The sequence below is a fragment of the Heterodontus francisci genome, chromosome 4 (assembly GCF_036365525.1).
Source record: "Heterodontus francisci isolate sHetFra1 chromosome 4, sHetFra1.hap1, whole genome shotgun sequence".
NCBI lineage: Eukaryota > Metazoa > Chordata > Chondrichthyes > Heterodontiformes > Heterodontidae > Heterodontus > Heterodontus francisci.
In genome coordinates this window covers 45771242-45792309 of record NC_090374.1, presented here as the reverse complement: position 1 = coordinate 45792309, position 21068 = coordinate 45771242, and the positions used below count along the sequence as shown (strand labels likewise).

The 21068-nt window shown below is 42.8% G+C and overlaps 1 protein-coding gene across 2 annotated transcripts in view; it reads right to left on the bottom strand.

Annotated features, from left to right (window-relative positions):
• mtx3 (metaxin 3) overlaps nt 1-12585 on the bottom strand; it is a 29497-nt gene extending 16912 nt beyond the window's left edge. For both annotated transcript variants that reach the window (XM_068029453.1, XM_068029452.1), the window contains exons 1-5: nt 12470-12585; nt 10131-10200; nt 7665-7741; nt 4543-4635; nt 677-859 (exon numbers count right to left, since the gene is read on the bottom strand). In XM_068029453.1, the coding sequence (XP_067885554.1) occupies nt 677-859; nt 4543-4635; nt 7665-7741; nt 10131-10200; nt 12470-12550 (504 nt within the window). In that variant the 5' untranslated portion in view covers nt 12551-12585. The remainder of the gene's footprint in view (nt 1-676; nt 860-4542; nt 4636-7664; nt 7742-10130; nt 10201-12469) is intronic.
• Nucleotides 12586-21068: the final 8483 nt, after the last annotated feature.

Genomic DNA, 21068 nt, shown 5'->3' with positions numbered 1-21068 from the left:
ACTTGCTAATTCTTGAAGAAAAAAAGATATGGAAAGATGTCCGTTGTCCCTTTTTGGTTTGCTGTCCCAAATACACGTAGACAGCTGTCACTGGGATCTTTCTAGAACAGTTCTTTTCAGGCAATGTTGAAGATCAGTTGGGCAGACTTTCCAGGCGTTCTTACACTCGTTTCTGAGAGCTTCTCAAAAAGATAGAAAAGGCTGAGCTGGGGTTTTGTCCTTGGCAGGTTGATTCTTAAACTCCTTTCAAAACACCGTTCAAACCCCTACTGATTGTCCAAAGTGAAACCATAAACAATCTCAAGAGAGTCAAGCCTCCTGACCCCTATAAATCTTGACCTGTCACTTCTCTGTAAACATCTCCCTGAAGTCAGAAAGCCCCTGCTGGGTATTTATCTGAAGACAAGTGACTTCCAGTAAAGGTTGTTTACAAATCAAGTCCAATGACTTTTTAAAAAAGAAAACAAAGTCCAGCATCTATGGAATCCTTTTCAGTTTTCCCAAATAAAACAATGTCCCTAATTTGAAAAAATGAGTCCCCCAAAAAGATACTTAACAAATGTTATGAAAGTGCTTCTATATTTTTGTTAAATTAAACTATTTTATACTTTTCGCCTTTTCACAATCAGCAATCAGAAAGCTCCCATTAATATCAGTGAATAGAAAGCTCCCTTACCTGTGCTTCTACCTCCTTGAGGTTGTAGAAAGGTGGCTCTCCTCTGGTCAGAACAATCTGATTCATTGCAGATCTTGACATCTGCCCTGGTAAGAAGAAGTTCAATGGAAAGGGGATTCTTGAAGCAAACCATGGTCGGGTCAGATTGCAGTAATTCTCAATATCAACCCAGAAAGTGTGCAGCTGTACAGAAATGTCATAAAACACCATTTATCTGTAATGGTATGTATAAAACATCAAGTTCAAACTTGTACGTAAACTGGCGCTCCTTAGATAATCCTGGGTGGCACAGTGAGCTGCTTCTCGGTGGAATATTTTAAAGCCTAAATCAAGTTATCCTAGAATTTGATCTGGCTGCAGTACTGATATAATTTCTGACCTATTTAATCTTCCCATATTCATAGTATGTGAAGAAAATGATTCATTTTAAAATAAATCTGTGAAGAAGCCAGAAAATACAAAATGCCATTATATAAAGTCCATCAAAAAATTGCATATTAAGTGACTGTTACAGATTTAATGCAGAATCACGTAGGTGTCTTCTTGGGTCCAGTGGCCTATGTCACTCCTCCAAGCGTTCTGTGCATCTTACTTGTACAGATATTTGTTTACAATATTTACATTCACGATATCTACATGTATAACAGAATAATCTGAGGCATAACAATGGACCCTACCCACAACTCCAAATGTATATCTGTGTTTCTTCAATCACTCTGACAGGTGAACAAGTTGAGAAACTAGATGAGCATCGGCTTGGTTCAAATCATTAAGCTGTTTCGAAAACAGGGGAGGCAGTGGCGTAGTGGTAATGTCACTGAACTGGTAGCCCATAGGCCCAGGCTAATGCTCTGGAGATGTGCGTGCGAATCCCACCACGGCAGATGGTGAAATTTGAATTCAATTAATAAATCTGGAATTTAAAAAAAGCTAATCTAGTGTGACCATGAAGCCATTGTCGATTTGTTGTAAAAACCCATCTGGTTCGCTAATGGAAGGAAATCTGCCGTCCTTACCTGGTCTGGCCTACATGTGACTCCAGATCCACAGCAATATGGTTGACTCTTAAAATGCCCTCTGTAATGGCCACTCAGTTCAAAGGCAATTAGGAATGGGCAATAAATGCTGGCCTAGCCAGCAACGCCCACATCCCATGAATGAATAAAAAAAAATCCACTGCAGGGTAAATGTACAAAGCAATAATTAAATTCACTTATTCAATCTATACAGTTTATCTCCATATAATTTCATAAAAATAATTAACAAGCTGTACTGCCTCACTTCAGTGAGTCATCTTGTTTGATTTAGCTTGACTAACTCCTCTCGATTCTGATTTTTTGAAAGTCTTTTCTGGATCCTTTCTGCTGCAGAAGTTAAAATGCCATTTTAATATCTGTCTCTCTTATGCCCCCCACTTCAGAGATCAAAGGGTTTTCTGACACAAAAGGGTGAGAGATGTTTTTGATAACTTAGACAAGCTGATAAATAATGTGTTAGTCTCTGGGGAAACAACTTTTGTTCAGTATTTTAAGCATGGGAACACACCACCTGCAAGTTCCCCTCCAAGCCACACACCATCCTGACTTGAAACTATATCATCATTCCTTCACTGTTGCTGGGTCAGAATCACAGAATCATACAGTGCAGAAGAGGCCCTTCGGCCCATCGAGTCTGCACCGATGCATTAAAGATACCTGACCTGTCTACCTAATCCCATTTGCCAGCACTTGGCCCATAGCCTTGAATGTTATGACATGCCAAGTGCTCATCCAGGTACTTTTTAAAGGATGTGAGGCAACCTGCATCTACCACCCTCCCAGGCGGGGCATTCCAGACCGTCACCACCCTCTGGGTAAAAATGTTCTTCCTCAAATCCCCCTTAAACCTCCCGCCCCTCACCTTAAACTTGTAACCCCTCATAACTGACCCTTCAACTAAGGGGAACAGCTGTTCCCTATCCACCCTGTCCATGCCCCTCAATCTTGTACACCTCGATCAGGTCACCCCTCAGTCTTCTCTGCTCCAGTGAAAACAACCCAAGCCTATCCAACCTCTCTTCATAGCTTAAATGTTCCATCCCAGGCACCATCCTGGTGAATCGCCTCTGCACCCCCTCCAATGCAATCACATCCTTCCTATAATGTGGCGACCAGAATTGCACACAGTACTCCAGCTGTGGCCTTACCAAAGTTCTGTACAACTCCAACATGACCTCCCTGCTTTTGGATTCTATGCCTCGATTGATAAAGGCAAGTGTCCCATATGCCTTTTTCTCCACCCTATTAACCTGCCCTTTTGCCTTCAGAGATCTATGGACAAATACGTCAAGGTCCCTTTGTTCCTCGGAACTTCCCAATGTCAGGCCATTCATTGAATACTTCCGTGTCACATTACTCCTTCCAAAGTGTGTCACCTCACACTTTTCAGCGTTAAATTCCATCTGTCACTTTTCTGCCCATTTGACCATCCCGTCTATAACTTCCTGTAACCTAAGACACTACACCTCACTGTTAACCACTCGGCCAATCTTTGTGTCATCCGCGAACTTATTGATCCTACCCCCCACATAGTCATCTATTAGATTAGATTAGAGATACAGCACTGAAACAGGCCCTTCGGCCCACCGAGTCGGTGCCGAACATCAACCACCCATTTATACTAATCCTACACTAATCCCACATTCCTACCAAACATCCCCACCTGTCCCTACCACCTACCTATACTAGTGACAATTTATACCAGCCAATTTACCTATCAACCTGCAAGTCTTTTGGCTTGTGGGAGGAAACCGGAGCACCTGGAGAAAACCCACGCAGACACAGGGAGAACTTGCAAACTCCACACAGGCAGTACCCGGAATCGAACCCGGGTCCCTGGAGCTGTGAGGCTGCAGTGCTAACCACTGCGCCACTGTGCCGCCCTATCTATGTCATTTATATAAATGACAAATAATAGGGGACCCAGCACAGATTCCTGTGGTACGCCACTGGCTTCCAGTCACTAAAACAGCCGTCTGTCATCACTCTCTGTCTCCTACAGCTAAGCCAATTTTGAATCCACCTCATCAAGTTACCTTGTATCCCATGTGCATTTGCTTTGGAGGAAGGTTTCGGGGAGATGTCAGAGGTAGATTCTTTACACAGAGAGTGGTGGGTGCGTGGAATGCGCTGCCAGCGGTGGTAGTAGAAGCAGATACATTAGGGGCATTTAAGCGACTCTTGGATCGGTACATGGATGATAGTAGAATGAAGGGTAGGTAGTTAGTTTGATCTTAGAGTAGGTTAAAGGTTCGGCACAACATCATGGGCCGAAGGGCCTGTACTGTGCTGTACTGTTCTATAAGTCTCCCAAGTGGGAATCCTGGAACTCCCTTCCTATCAGCACTGTGGGTGCTGATACACAGCCCACAGACTACAGCAGTTCAAGAAGGCAGCTCACCACCACCTTCTCAAGGGCAATTAGAGATGGGCAATAAATGCTGGCCTAGCCAGTAACGCCCACATCATATGAACGATTAAGAAAAATTATTTTGTTTTGTGCCATTTTTAAAAAATGTACATTTGAGAGAACATATATCCCTTTTATAAATCTGGCACTAAAATTATTTGTCCAAATTATCTGTGGAAAAAAGTAGCCAAAGAAATTCTGACATGACAGCGTTAAATGACAGATGCGTCACAAGATTTGACATAGAGGGAGCCTAACCAAAGTTGCAGAAGGTTTATTCAGTGGTGCCAGATGGGAGAAATAAAAGCGGAATTTTTAACAGGACTCATAAAATCAAGAACCATAATTTTACTGAGACATAAATGTAAGCCCCGTAATTGAGGAATGCCATTGGAGAATATGCTGCTTGAATTATTTACCAATGCTGGACGAAGCTTCTCTTCTATCAGTGCAATAAATGCCAGAGTGTCAGCTCCGTCTTTAGCTGTTAATTCATAGTCTGCATTGTATTTCTGTCAAATTAAGTAAATAAAGTAAATTAGTTGTTGAATGAATAAATACGTTTTTTATTCTTCGATTTTGTAACCTACAGTGGGACAAATCTAGTGCTCGTTGCACTCAATAATCCTAAAAGCCAACACGGCTCTGTGCCCTCCTTTCTGTTACCACTCCTGCTCAATATATTTTAGAACTAGAGTCACATGCCTTCTTTACATTCAGCACCAGCAGCACTCTCACTCCTACTGTACACCTCGTGTGTTATGACTTTGTGTGCTTCTCTATTGCAAGTATCAAGTTCTTCTAGAGTACATGTTAATAAGAGGAAAAAGAGTTAGAAATAACATTTCATTACTAGGTTTTGCTCCATTGGACAGCAGTAGAAAGAATTACACAGAATCTGCAATACAGAAACAGGCCTTTGGTATAACTGCTCTATGCCAGTATATATACTCCACACCTCATTTCATCATGCCCCAATATTCCTTAATTCCCTTCTGCCTCGTATATGCATCAAGCCTCCCCTTAAAAGTGCCAATGATATCTGCTTCAACCATAACACATGCCAACGAGCACCGCAGTCTCGTCACCGTGTAAAGAAACTCCACCTGCATTCTTTATTTGATCCAATAGTGGCTATCTTATATTATGCCCCCTTGTTCTGGATCTACCACAAGTGGAAACTGTTTTTCCACATCCACCATATCAAACCCTCTTCATAATTTTAAAGACATCTAGAAGGTCTCCTCTTATTCAGAAAAATAAGGAGTCACAGCCTGTTCAATCTTCCCTGATATTTATCCTTTTAATTTTGATAACATTCTTGTAAACCTCTTCTACACCTTCTCTAGTGCTTCAATATTCTTTCTGTAGTATAGAGACCAGACTGTGTACTGTACTCAAGTGTGGTCTAACCAAGGTTCTATAGATTGAACCCCTCTCCACGTTTCTATTCTATTCCTCTAGAAATGAACGCAAGTGCATTTTTTGCACTCTTTAATCACATTACCAATTTACATTGCTACTGTTAGCCAGTTAGGTCATAGAGTCATAATGACATAGGAGGCCATTCAGCCCATCGAGTCCATGCTGGTGTATTACCAGATCACTTTCCTGCTTTATCTCATTTAGTTTAACTTCCAACAAGTAAGTGGCCTCCCTCTTCCTCCGACCAAATTTATTGCCTCACATTTCACAATATCAAATTTAATTTGCCATTTATCAAAAAAAGGGATAAAAGATCTAGGTTCTTCTACATTTAAGCCCAACTTGAAGAAAGCCTCCCCAATGAAACGTTGTTTCTAACCTTTTCCAACACAAGTTCCAGTCAGCACACAGACATGTCACCACTCTAAATTTCTAGTTCTCAATCTCTTTAACCTTAGGTAGAAACTAAACATATAAATGTTATTTCATTTTTGTTTTAGCCAACCAGATGTTTGTCATGCATTGAAGTCTATCACCATGTTTAAGAACTCTCTACAACTTAATGATATATCCAAGTGCCAAGCCCTGCACATGTTCTCATCCCTGGCCTCCAGGTAATGCCTTCTACCAGCAATCAGTGCAAACCTCAAGAGTTTCTACATTTATAGAATGGGCATCTGCCTTCAGCATGAGAAGGACCTACAAAGGGCTGTTTGCATCATATCAGTCACTCTGATTTCCATATATCCAAACCCAGTGCCATATGCCAGGCTGACTTCTCCTTTAGGGTACTCAGTGGCACACTGACATAAGCTGTAGTCATCTTTGTTTGTTACAAGTCCATTTCAGTATTTGATCCTGTATCTTGCACGTCGGCCAGAGGAAGCCCTTCCATTTAATGCCTAGGAGTTCCAAACCATGAAATAAACTGAATATGTCTTTATCTTCAAAGTGTATTTGTGGTTGAGAATAAAGCATCTTTCCCAATTTTCAGCGCAGTTCTGAAGGGCTGCACCATACTGTAGTTGGCATCACTCAAGATCCCCAGACACTGCTTTCAATCAAAAATTGGAACAGATGCACTTCGTAATTTTCAATCAATACCTCATAGATCCATTCGGCTATGCACGGCCGTAATGCTGCACATTGGGCACTTCCACTACCACTGATTAGCCCATGGGTTAAGATGGCAAAGATGTGGATACAACACAGCAGATCCCCTGGTGAGTCTGTCAATGACAGTATTGTGTATAAAGGAACCCCACAATACCTACAGACCACCTAGATCAGAAATTTAAAAAAAAACTTCACAGTACAGTCCAGCACATTACTAAAAAAATCAAATAGGATCAGCGTCTGTGGACAATCTTTGCCTCATGCTTCACTAGGTGTTAGAGTGGCTTAGTGGCAGCATCTCCCGAGTCAGAAGGTTATAGGTTCAAGTCCCACTCCAGAGACTTGAGCACAAAATTTAGTCTGACATTCCAGTGCAGTACTAAGTGGGTGCTACACTATCGGAGGTGCCAACTTTCAGATGATGTATTAAACTGAGGCACCATTTGCCCTTTCATTTGGGCATTAAAAAAATCCCATAGCACTATTTCAAAGAGAAGGGGTATTCACCCCAGTGTCATGGCCAAAACATTCCTTGACCAACATCATTAAAAACAGATTATCTGGACACTATCACATTGCTGTTTGTGGGACCTTAGTCACTGGTCTTACTTTACAACAGTTGATCACTCTTCAAAAGTAGTTCCGAGGCTAAACGTGCTTTGGGACATCCTGAGGGCCAGAAAGGTGCTTGTTGAGCTTAATGCATTCAGTGAGCATCATTCATCCTTACACAGGTCTTGGAACAGGCACACCTATCTCAGATACAATCTAACATTTAGCCATGCTCTTCCATGTACTTATTATGAGAGCTACACAAGACACTCTGTTGAAAGGGTTATGAAAATAAACAATGCAAGTGGATTTCTCCTGATGCACTTCAACCTTGAATAAAACTGCAACCCACCCCACACATTCCTCAAGAATAAAATCCAACATGCACCTTTTTAATTACTCTGCAAGTATTCACTTTCATTTAATTAGTGTGGCACAATAAACATACCTGTTTTCTCAGGAAATTCAGAATGTTTTCAGGTTGCACAATGCTCGTATTATCTGAAGTTAATACTGGAATGTCTCCTGTAAAGAGGGAAAAATCACATTATAAACCACATTTTCACTATATAAAATATTACTATCTGTGTGGCATACTGCTGCAGTGTTACTAAAATTCTAGAAGCTTCTCAAAGGAAGATATGAATATATAATGCAGGGCTCTACAAACAAGTTGACAAAAGTAATAACAGCCTCAGAATTTCCAACAACTCATTTATTCTCTGGTCACCTAATCATAAGCGGGGATGGAAGAATTCTTACCCTTGAGGAGGTTACAGCGATAAACACCTACTCGTATGGAAATCTACAATTTGAAGATGATTAAGGTCGTTAGACTTGGCCTACTTGGAAAAGAGAAGATTTTAAGGTGACAATTAAAATTTTGCAAGTTGTTTTCCTTTCAAATGTTCCCTCATCTCCTACCCTGAAGCTGCTGCTTTCCTTTGTGGACATCAGTTGCCCTCTGGTACCTCAGCAGAGAAGATGCTTTTTGTCTATCTATATGGTGAGTGTTGGAAAACTACTGGACCATCACATCTACAGTAATGACTGGATAACCATCAGGAATTGGACATTTGTGGGCGGCGCAGTGGTTAGCACCGCAGCCTCACAGCTCCAGCAACCCGGGTTCAGTTCTGGGTACTGCCTGTGCGGAGTTTGCAAGTTCTCCCTGTGCCTGCGTGGGTTTCCGCCGGGTGCTCTGGTTTCCTCCCACCTCCAAAGACTTGCAGGTTGATAGGTAAATTGGCCATTAAAAATTGCCCCTAGTGTAGGTAGGTGGTAAGAGAATGGTGGGGATGTGGTAGAGAATATGGGATTAATGTTTCTTTCTTTTGGGCCTCCTTATCTCGAGAGACAATGGATACGCGCCTGGAGGTGGTCAGTGGTTTGTGAAGCAGCGCCTGGAGTGGCTATAAAGGCCAATTCTGGAGTGACAGGCTCTTCCACAGGTGCTGCAGAGAAATTTGTTTGACGGGGCTGTTGCACAGTTGGCTCTCCCCTTGCGCCTCTGTCTTTTTTCCTGCCAACTACTAAGTCTCTTCGACTCGCCACAATTTAGCCCTGTCTTTATGGCTGCCCGCCAGCTCTGGCGAATGCTGGCAACTGACTCCCACGACTTGTGATCAATGTCACACGATTTCATGTCGCGTTTGCAGACGTCTTTATAGCGGAGACATGGACGGCCGGTGGGTCTGATACCAGTGGCGAGCTCGCTGTACAATGTGTCTTTGGGGATCCTGCCATCTTCCATGCGGCTCACATGGCCAAGCCATCTCAAGCGCCGCTGACTCAGTAGTGTGTATAAGCTGGGGGTGTTGGCCGCTTCAAGGACTTCTGTGTTGGAGATATAGTCCTGCCACCTGATGCCAAGTATTCTCCGAAGGCAGCGAAGATGGAATGAATTGAGACGTCGCTCTTGGCTGGCATACGTTGTCCAGGCCTCGCTGCCATAGAGCAAGGTACTGAGGACACAGGCCTGATACACTCGGACTTTTGTGAGTCTCTTCGACTCGCCACACTTTAGCCCCGCCTTTATGGCTGCCCGCCAGCTCTGGCGAACGCTGGCAACTGACTGTCACGACTTGTGATCAATATCACAGGACTTCATGTCGCGTTTGCAGATGTATAAGCAGTGACCAATTTGTGTTCCCCCCCCCCCCACCATGATCGACATTTTAAGTCTAGATTTTCTGATCAGCATTATTCTATACACTGGCTGTAACAAGTACCATCAGTGTTAAAACACCAATCAAAATATCTAGGCACTGGTGTAAGTATACAGTACCCAACTCAAAGCAATCCGACAAGGGGCCCTGTTTTTCTCAACATTCACCAAGTATTCAACGAAAAATCAAAGTACCTAATAAACACAACATTAAAAGCTATATGCAATTTTTTTTTTTTTAAAGTGTGCTTTCATACGTTTGCTCTCTAGAATATGTAAAATAAAATCCTGGGTCCGCTCATTTCTCCAATTTTCTTTTGTGTTGTTAATAGAAAATTACAGAGAATAATATTCTCAACTGGGAAAGAAATAGGTGCATAATTTGAAAAGACTTTCAGGATTGCATCATCACTATGCTTCTTTAGCATATTTGTACCAATAAACGGTGGAGAAAAAGTGCATTTGAGCCTTTGTTATAATATTCTAAATGAATCACCTCACATTGCTTCCATGTTTACTTTGCCCCCAACATAATAGAGCTCAAAGTCATTTGCAATATAAGTTTGCAAGGACAAAATATTACTGCTGACAATATATTACAGTTCAAATGGATAGGACATAATATAAAATTATTCACAAGGTTATCAATATGCCTTACAGGGATCCTAGTCACAACACTGGTACTCCATTTAATACTGAAAGCTCTAGATACAATGTACTGCAATTTAAATACTTTTAAAATGATACCTGTAGGTGTTTTCCATGGATTATTAATAAAGTGCACTTTCAGAGGAGCCCGTGAAAATTTGGCATATGCCTGCAGTGGAAACAAATAGAAGTGTACATTATATGCAAGAAAATGTCATTTCATTTTATTAAAAAAAAAACAAATGTCCAGGAGTTGAATTTTCTACTCAGCCAAGTAAGGAGCACCATGATTTCTAAATTTCTGCACCCAATGTGGTTTCAAGCACTCACTTTATACTGGCAATGCATTAGATACAGAATAAAGCTGTTTCTACTCTGCCCAAAATACGACCTTATCATAGCAACCCCTTACGTGTTACTTACCACACCAGCCACCTTGACATGGCCTGAGTAAATTTGTCAGATTACAGTGGTTCGGCACTGTGAATGTTACTGAACCACTCGTGTTACTGTTTATGATTCAATACCAGGGAGCACTGTACAAATTACACAAACAACAACTTTCATTTATATAGCAGCTTTAGTAGTAAAACATCCCAAGGCGCTTCAGTTCAGCAGTATCAGAAAAAATCTGACACCGAGCTATATAAAAAGGTATTAGGGCAGGTGACCAAAAGCTTGATCAAAGAGGGAGGTGTTAAGGAGAGAGGGGTAGAAATGCAGAGAGCTTTATGGAAGGAATTCCAGAGCTTAGGGCCTTGCCAGAGAAGGTATGGCTGTCAATGCTGCAGCAAAGAATATCAGCGAAGCACAAGTCAGAACTGGAGCACTGCAAAGATCTTGGTGGGTTGTGCAGCTGGAGGAGGTTACACTGACAAAGAGGGACAAGGTCATGTAGGGATTGGAAAACGAGGTAGAGAACATTAAAGTCCAGTCATTGTTGGGTCTAGAGCTAACATAGCTCAGCAAGTACAGGGGCGTTAGGGCCAGCAGGACTTGGTGCGAGTTAGGACACAGGAAGCAGAGTGCAACATGCAGTGAAATAAAAATGGATTACTGCACTTCAAATCACATATTACAAAATCTCCGCTCAAATCATATGCTTAGACCACACAACAGTTGCACAACTGATGCACAACAGTTGCCTTTCCCATAAAATGAATTAAACCATCCACATACATAGAACGACACCAGCTGCAGCTCATTTTAGGACAGTAACTCCTCATGATGTTTTGACAATATCATAAATATGGAGTATGAAACTTGGAGTTGTTTTGACATACCTGAGCCTCTTACCATCTGACTGCCTTGTAACACACACCATCCTACATGGTTACCAACAAAAAATACACTTGTCATTTTCAGTAAAACGGGGCCTCTTTTTAGTGCTGGTACAATATTTTTTTGGATACACTATAATTTAATTTACAGAAACTCATTTTTGGTAGCAGGCAAAAAACATATTTTAAAAAGATAACCAGAACTAATCGCCACATGCCCCACTCAAATTTTAAAAGTGAGGTGTTGCATAACCGAGAGCCAATGTCAGTCATCGAGCACAGGGGTGGTGGGTGAATGGGACTCAGTGCGAGTTAGGACACAGGCAACAGTTTTGAATGGCTTCAAATTTATGGAGGATAGAAAATCACTCAATATGTTATTTCCCTGTAATACACTGCAGTTAATACTTCATTGTGTGCTACACAGTTCAAAAACTGCTTAATTCACTAATGTCCTGTAAAACAAAACACATATACAGCCCTGAGTTTATATCCCTACATTAGACTAAAATTGAAAACCTTTTGGAGCACAAAAACTTGTTGAGCCTCTTTCATTAGGTGTGGCAGCACTCGTTTTGGATTCAACATATAGCCAATTGTGATTTAACAATCAACAACTCCATCCATATACCTTTGAAAGTGGATATACTCTTATATATCATCACTCCCAACCACTTCCCTAAAATTGACAGCCTAGTGTACACTTGCCTCACAAGCAATTCTACACCACAGTAAATGCTGCAATAACTTAGTCAAGTTACATTTCTCAAACTCCAAAATACTCTTGACTTTAATTAATACTTTAGGCTTCATTAACTGAATGCAGAATGCAAAAATCGTTAAGAACTCCCACTCCCTGTCCCCAGAGTGAGTCCCCAGAGTCACCCTGGAAGCAGCCTGACCTTGACTGACAGGTTACGCGGCCCTGGCTGCAAAAAAAAACACACACAGGAGCTTCATGAAAACGGCGCTTTATTGTTTCACTTTTTCAGTGGAAGTTTATGCATCCTTTTTTTTTTGTAGAATCAGCGTCAGCAGTAAATAATTTATGTTTAACACGCGATGCATTAAAAAAAACCCTTGCGCCTCTATTATTAACAAATCTAACAATTTTTGCACGATGAACCAAGAAAAGCGCTCGCTCGTTCATTGTTTTACCAGAATGATGAGAGAGTCGGTGTGTATTGAGGGCAAACCCCAGTCTCCTCCCCAGCACATCAGCTCCATGGGTGACGCCATGTCCCCGCTCTGAGCCGGAACCACTCGCTCAGTCTGGCGCAGCTCAGTGTTAACCAGCGCTGTACTGAATGTGTCAGCCAGGACACAATTACCCTCCTACACAGTGCAGACCTTCCAGCTCCCTTATTCTTCATCAGCAATCACATGCATTCTTACCCTTAATGCTATTTCTTAGGTTATTGGTTAGCTTTTCTTTCCCAAAAAAATAAAAATTATGCCCATATAAAAGCACACATTGCATGTGGACAGGGTAGTGGTCTTTTAAATAAACTAGTCAATGTCTCCTTTTACATCAAATCTTTCTTAAAGGGGGGGACTGCCCCTTTTTCTCTGTTTACAAGAAAGACTTGCATTTATCTAGCGCCTTTCACAACCACACGGTGTTCCCAAAGCACTTTACACCCCAATAAAGTACTTTTAAAGTGTAGTCACTATTGTAGGAAACACAGCAGCCTATTTGCCCACAGCAAGCTCCCATAAACGGCAATGTGATAATGACAAGATAATTTGTTTTTATGTTGTTGATTGAAAGCTGAATATTGGTCAGAACACACCAAAGAGAACTCCCCTGCTCTTCATAATAGTACCATGGGACCTTTTACATCCAGCTGAAAGGGCAGTTGGGGCCTTAATTTAACATCACCCCTGAAATGGAGCACTTAATTTTTGTGCTCAAGTTCTGGAGCAAGACTTGAACCCACAACTTTCCAGATTCCAAGGCAACTGAGCCACCGCTGACACAGACTTATACTGACATAGCACCTTTTATGGTCTCAGGCCATTCCAAAGCACTTTACAGTTCTGTCCCTGTTGTAGGAAATGCAGTGGGTACATTTCTGCTCCTGGAACCAGCCCCTGGAATGCAATGGGGAGGTGGGAACGCAGTGGAGCACATTCCTGTGTTGTTTCTACCTCTGCCTATTGTCACGGACCTGTAATTATTTTTCTCCTCGGATTAAAAACAGTGTGTGCCTTTGAGACGCTGTTAAAAACAGTGCACCTTTAAGGGAGAGAAAGTTCTGAAATTTCTCAGGCACAGTATGCCAGCAGCTGCACTTGTTACCCTAGGTGACAGCAGGAGAGAGAGAGGTCACATGATTCAACATTTCGATTTGACTGTGTGTAAAACTGGCAAAAACCAGTCTAAACCAGTTAGTTTTGAGAGACACTCCAACAAGGTGTGCTACTGAAGCAAAGAAAGCTGTCATTTTTCTCTCAGCAAAAATTCTACAGCGAGCTACGGACCAAGTTAATTGCCTAAAGAAGGAAAAGCCTTTTTTCAAGAAACCGTTTGTATTGCTGAAGGAACTGTTGATGCCTACTGCAGCCGAAGAGTTTGAATGCTTATTGAGAACAGACTATTGCATCAAATACATGTGAAGACTTCAAGTAGCATTTGATTATTTTCACATTAGAATACCTCATCCACCAGGAATGTAATCCAAAAATACTTACTTATTTTTAAGAGACAGCTAATTTTAAAAACACCACCTTTTAAAAACCAGTTAACTACTGTTATTTTTGAGTGTATGTGTGTGAATGGGGGAGTTAGATTAAAATAAGAAGTTAGAAGGTCTTTAGACATAGGTTTATCATAATAGTGTTTAAGATTTAGTTTTTTAATAAATAGTTAATTTGTTGTTGTCCAAAGATATCTGGTTTAGTCTGTTTTATTCCGGGGGTTAATAGAGTGTTTAATTTGGCTGTTTTCCGGTTGGGTGAGAAAACTTTAAATAATATGCTGTGACCTGTAGAGTGACGGGACTGAATTGACAGTGCATTGCTCCCGTCATGTTCATAACACTACTCCAGATCCACCATCTTCACAGTTGGGATAAAAATGGTATTCCACCATTATCAATTGAGTTATCTTTGTTTATTCCAATTATCTCTGCACTCCTCTATTTCTGGCCCCTTATGTATCCCCGATTTCCTTCACCCCACCATCGGTGACCGTGTGTTCAACCATCTAGACCCTAATCTCTGGAATTGCTTTCTTAAACCTCTCTGCTTCACTACCTCTCTCTCCTCCTTTAAGATGCTCCTTAAAACCCACCTCTTTCCTGTCCTAATATCTCCTTATGTGGCTCATAGTCAAATTTTGTCTGGTAACATTCCTGTGAAATACCTTGGGATATATTACTACTTTAAAGGCTCTATGATAAACTTCAAAAGGGACATAGACAGGCTGGTGGAATGGGGGGGAGGGGGGGTGCAAGTGGCAGATGAAATTTAATGCAGAAAAGTGTGAAGTGTTTTTGATGGGGAGAATGAGGAGAGGCAATATAAATTAAAGGGTACAATTTTAAAAAGGGTACAGGAGCAGAGGGACCTGGGGGTATATGTGCTCAAATCACTGAAGGTTGCAGGGCAGATTGAAAAAGCAATTAATACAGCATACAGGATCCTGGGCTTTATAAATAGAGGCATAGATTACAAGAACAAGGAAGTTATGGTGAACCTTTATAAAACACTGGTTTGACTTCAGCTGGAGTATTGTGTCTAATTCTGGGCACCACACTTGAGGAAGGATGTTATGGCATTAGAGAGGGCGCAGTAAAGATTCACAAGGATGGTTCCAAGGATGAGGAACTTCAGTTACGTGGATAAGTTGGAGAAGCTGGGATTGTTCTCCTTGGAAAAGAGAAGATTAAGAGGAGATTTGGTAGAAGTGTTCAAAATCATGAGGGGGTCTGGACAGAGTAGATAGGGAGAAACTGTTCCCATTGATGGAAGGATCCAGAACCAGAGAACACCAATGTAAGGTGATTGGCTAAAGAAGCCACAGCGAGATGAGGAAAAACCGTTTTATGCAGTGAGTGGTTAGGATCTGGAATACAATGCCTGGGAGTGAGGTGGAGGCAGATTGAATCGAGGCCTTCAAAAGCGAATTGGATAATTATCTGAAGTGAGTTGTTCTTGCAGACAGCTGACACAGAGATGACTGGCAGAATGGCTTCCTTCTCTGCTGTAACCATTCTATGATTCTATGATTCTACATAAATGTAAGTTGCTGTTGTTGAATACTCCATTTATAACAATAAAAACTGATTTAAATTAATTATTTGGATCATCTTTTTATTGAGAACATGATAGAAGCACTAGATGGTTTTGAAAGTACAGAAAAGTAGCTGAAAAGATAATTTTGAATCTCCACTTCATTATATCAATGTGTCAAGTAAAATTAAATAAAAGGTAAATAAATTGATACCAATCGACTGCAACAGGACATAAATAGGCTAACAGAATGGGCAGACAAGTGGCAGAGAAGTGTGAGGTAATGTATTTTGTCAGAAGGGGTAGGGAGAGGCAATATAGACTTAATGGCCGGAATTTTACGCCCCCCCCAAAGAGTGGGATGGTGGCAGGGAGGGGCGTAAAATGGAGCGGGAGGCTCGGGGGCCCTTCCCGACCTGCTCCTGCCTCCACCGCCACTTTATGCAGGGCGGTGGTGGGGCAAAAAATGTCCCGCCCGCCCTAGGCCAATCAAGGCCCTTAAGTGGCCAGTTAACAGCCTCTTAAGGACTTCGCCCGCCGCCACAGGGATTTTACCCTTGGCCGGTCTGGCGGCCCAGGCCCGAGAAAAGCCACTTGTCAAAAGCAGGCAGCTCTCTGACGGCCTGGGATGGGGGAGGAACGTTCTGATCAGGCACCCTGTGCCCAATGGAGGGTCGCCCCCGATGCCCCAATCACCCCCACGCCCAACACACCCCCTGTCCCCCAATCGACCACTCTTGCTTCGCCGGGGCCCGACTGATCATCCCCGGCGAGGCCCCAAAAACTTACCTTCGTTCCGGAGCTCCCCGACATCTTCCTTCCGATGGCTGGGTTACAGTGCCAGCAGTGGTCACCAGTCCTAGTGAGGTGGAAGTCCTGCTGAGACTAATTTAAGGCCTGTGGACCACAAAATGCGGATTGGATCCCCAAGCCAAGTGGAGGCAGGTTCGCCATCAACTTTTCAGTCAGTGGATGGCTCCTGTCCGCTGAGGGCACAATTCTAAAGAGAGTGCAGGGACAGAGGGACCTGGGGATTCACGTGCATTGACCTTTGAAGGTGGAAGGACATATTGAGAGAGTAGTTAGCGAAGCATATTGGCTTTAAAAATAGAGGTATTGAGTACAAAAGCAGGGAAGTTATGCTGAACCTTTATAAAGCTCTGGTTGGGCCACAACTAGAGTATTGTGTCCAATTTTGGTCACCACACGTTAAGAAGGATGTGAGGGTGCAGAGGAGATTTACTGGAATGGTTCCAGGGATGAGGAATTTTAGCTGCAAGGTTATGTTGGAGTAGCTGGGATTGTTCTCCTTGGAACAAAGAGGATTGAGGGAAGATTTGATAGTGATGCACAAAATTGAGAAGTTTGGATAAGTTAGACAAAGAAAAGCTGTTCCCAGTAATTGATGGGACAAGGACTAGGGGTCACGGATTTAAGGTTTTGGGTGAGAGGTGCAGGGGGGATGTGAGGAAGAACCTTTTTACGCAGCAAGTGATAATGAACTGGAATTTGCTGCCACGAGGGTGGTGGAAGTGGAGGCGATCAATAATTTCAAAAGGAAATTGGATAGGCACTTGAGGGAAATAAACTTGCAGGGCGACGGGGATACAGCAGGGGAATGGGACTGACTGGATTGCTCTACAGGGAGCCAGCATGGATTTGATGAGCTAAATGGCCTCCTTGCTGTTTTGACTCTTTGACTCTATGATTCTATACATTGATTCACAGTGGACAGAACAAGTAAATTCTATGGATGACTGACAAGCAAGCAAAACAACAACAACAACTTCTATTTAGACCTGTTAAGGCATAAGTGAAAAATGCAAGGCTGGATTGCATCTATTTTAATGCAAGGAGTCTTACTAGTAAGGCAGATGAATTGAGGGCGATGATTAGCACATGGGATTATGATATTATTGCTATCACAGGGACCTGGTTGAGGGAGGGGCAGGACTGGCAGCTCAATATTCCAGGGTATAGAATCTACAGGCAAGACAGGGGAGGGGGTAAAAGAGGACTGCACTGTTGAACAAGGAGTCAATTACTGCAGTAAGGAGGAATGATATCTTAGAAGGTTCCTCAAATGAGGCCATAAGGGTAGAACTTAAAAACAAAAAGGGGGCAATCACTTAGCTGGGAGTGAACAACAGGCTTCCAAACAGTCAGGAAGAGACAGAGGAGCAGATACGTAGGCAAATCACAGAGAGTGTAAAAATAATAGGGGAATAATAGTAGCGGATTTCAACTTCCCCAATATCAACTGGGATAGTCTTAGTGCAAAAGGCTTAAAGGGGGCGGAATTCTTAAAATGCATACAGGACAGCTTTTTGAGCCAGTACGTTGAAAGTCCTACAAGAGAAGGATCGGTACTGGACCTAATCCTAGGGAATGAAGCTGGACAAGTGGTAGAAGTGTCAGTGGGGGAGCATTTTGTGGATAGTGACCATAACTCTGTAAGATTTAAGGTAGTTATGGAAGAGGACAAAGATAGACCAGAAATAAAGGTACTGAATTGGGGGAAGGCCAATTTCAATAGGATAAAACAGGACCTGGCCAAAGTGGATGAGGAACAGCTACTTGTAGGAAAGTCTTCTTCAGACCAGTGGGAGTCATTCCAAGAGGAAATAGTGAGAGTTCAGAGCCAACATGTACCCGATAAGGTGAAGGGTAGGACCAACAAGTCCAGGGAACACTGGATGTCAAGGGATACAGAGGATTGGATCAGGAAAAAAATGGAGGCTTATGGCAGATTCAGAGCACTGAAAACAGCGGAGGCACTAGAGGAGTATAGAAAGTGTAGGGGGGTATTTAAAAAAGTAATTAGGAGAGCAAAGAGGGGGCATGAAAAAACAGTGGCGGGCAAGATAAAGTAAAATCGTAAGGCGTTTTATAAGTATATTAAGGGCAAGAGGATAACCAGGGAAAGCGTAGGGCCCATTAGGGACCAAAGAGGTCTAGGTCCTTTGTTATCTCTTGCCCCACCCCCACCTCACTTGCTTATAACCTGTGACTTTTCTAATATTTGTCAGTTCCGATAAGGGTCACTGAGCCGAAACGTTAACTCTGCTTCTCTTTCCACAGATGCTGCCAGACCTGCTGAGTGATTCCAGCATTTCTTGTTTTTATTTCAGATTTCCAGCATCCGCAGTATTTTGCTTTTATGAGAAGTGGGGATGTTCGCTGATGATTGCACAATGTTCAGCACCATTCGCAACTCCTCAAATACTGAAGCAGTCTGTGTAGAAATGCAGCAAGACCTGGACAATATCCAGGCTTGGGCTGATAAGTGGCAAGTAACATTTACGCCACACAAGTGCCAGGCAATGACCATCTCCAACAAGAGAGAATCTAACCATCTCCCCTTGGCATTACCATCGCTGAATCCCCCACTATCAGCATCCTAGGGGCTACCTTTGACCAGAAACTGAACTGGCGTAGTCATATAAATACCGTGGCTACAAGAGCAGGTCAGAGGCTAGGAATCCTGTGGCGAGTAACTCACCTCCTGACTCCCTAAAGCCTGTCCACCATCTACAAGGCACAAGTCAGGATTGTGATGGAATACTCTCCACTTGCCTGGATGGGTGCAGCTCCAACAACACTCAAGAAGCTTGACACCATCCAGGACAAAGCAGCTCGCTTGATTTGCACACCATCCACAAACATTCACTCCCTCCACCACCGACACACAGTGGCAGCAGTGTGTACCATCTGCAAGATGCACTGCAGCAACGCACCAAGACTCCTTCGACAGCACTTTCCAAACCCGCGACCTCTACCACCTGACAAGAGCAGCAGATGCATGGGAACATCAGCACCTGCAAGTTCCCCTCCAAGTCACACACCATCCTGACTTGGAACTATATCGCCGTTCCTTCACTGTCGCAGGGTCAAAATCCTGGAACTCCCTTCCTAACAGCACTGTGGGTGTACCTACCTCACATGGACTGCAGTGGTTCAAGAAGGCAGCTCACCACCACCTTCTCAAGGGCAATTAGGGATGGGTAATAAATGCTGGCCTAGCCAGTGACGCCCACATCCCATGAATGAATTTAAAAAAAGCATTTCAGCTGTGAAGAGAGACTGAAAAAGCTAGGGTTATTTTCCTTAGAGAAGAGAAGGCTGAGGGGGGACCTGATTGAGATATACAAAATTATGAGGGGCATTGATAGGTTAGATCGGAAGAAACTTTTTCCCTTAGCAGAGGGGTCAATAACCAGGGGGCATACATTTAAGGTAAGGGGCAGGAGGTTTAGACGGCATTTGAGGAAAAACTTTTTCAGAGGGTCGTTGGAATCTGGAATGCACTGCCTGAAGAGGTGGTAGAAGCAGGAAGCCTCACAACATTTAAGAAGTATTTAGATGAGCACTTGAAACACCATAGCATACAAGGCTACGGGCTAAGTGCTCGAAAATGGGATTAGAATAGTTAGGTGCTTGAAGGCCGGCACAGACACGATGTGCCGAAGGGCCTGTTTCTGTGCTGTATAACTCTATGACTCTATGACTCTATTTATAAAACACCTTTAATTTAATAAAACATCCCAAAGCACTTCACAGGAGCTTAACAAAGCAAAAATTTGACCAAACCACAGAAGTTATTAGGGAAGTTTTAAGGAGCATCTTAAAGGAGGAGAGCAAGGTGGAGAGGTGGAGATGTTTAAGAAGGGAATTCCGGAGCTTCAGATCTTGGCAGCTGAATGCACGACCTCTAATGATGGAGCAATGGAAATCGGGAATGTTCAAGTGGCCAAAATTACAGGAGCGTAGGGTAGTTGTGAGGCTGCAGGAGAATTACAGAGATAGGGAGAAATGAGGCTATGGAAGGAGTTGAAAACAAGGATGAGAATTTTAGAGTCGAGGCATTGCTTGACTGGGAGTTAATGTAGGTCAGCGAGCATAGGGGTGATGGGTGAATGTGTCTTGGTGCGAGTTAGGGCACAGGCAGCAGAGTTTTTAATGACCTCATGTTTACAGATTGTAGAATGTGGGAGGCCAGCCAGGAGTGCATTGGAATAGACAAATCTAGAGGTAACAAAGGCATGAATGATGGTTTCAGCAGCAGATGGGCTGAGGCAGGGGTACAGTTGGGCAATATTACAGAGGTGAAAATAGGCAGTCTTAATGTGGCTATGCGGTAAGGAATTCATCCCGAGGTCAAATATGGCACCAAGATTGTGAATAGTCTGGTTCAGCCTCAAACAGTTGTCAGGGAGAGAGATTGAGTCGATAGCTAGGGAACAGAGTTTATAATGGGTACCAAAAACAATGGCTTCAGTCTTCCCAATATTTAATTGGAGAGAATTTCTGTTCATCCAGAACTGGATGTCGGGCAAGCAGTTTGATAATTTAGAGACAGTGGAGGAGTCAAGAGAGAGGTTATGCTGAGGTAGACTTGGTTGTTGTCAGCATACGTGTGAAAACTGACAGTGTTTTCGGATGATGTTGCTAAGTAGCAGCATGTAGATGAGAAATAGGTGGGGGACAGGGATAGATCCTTGGGAGACACTAGAGGTAATGG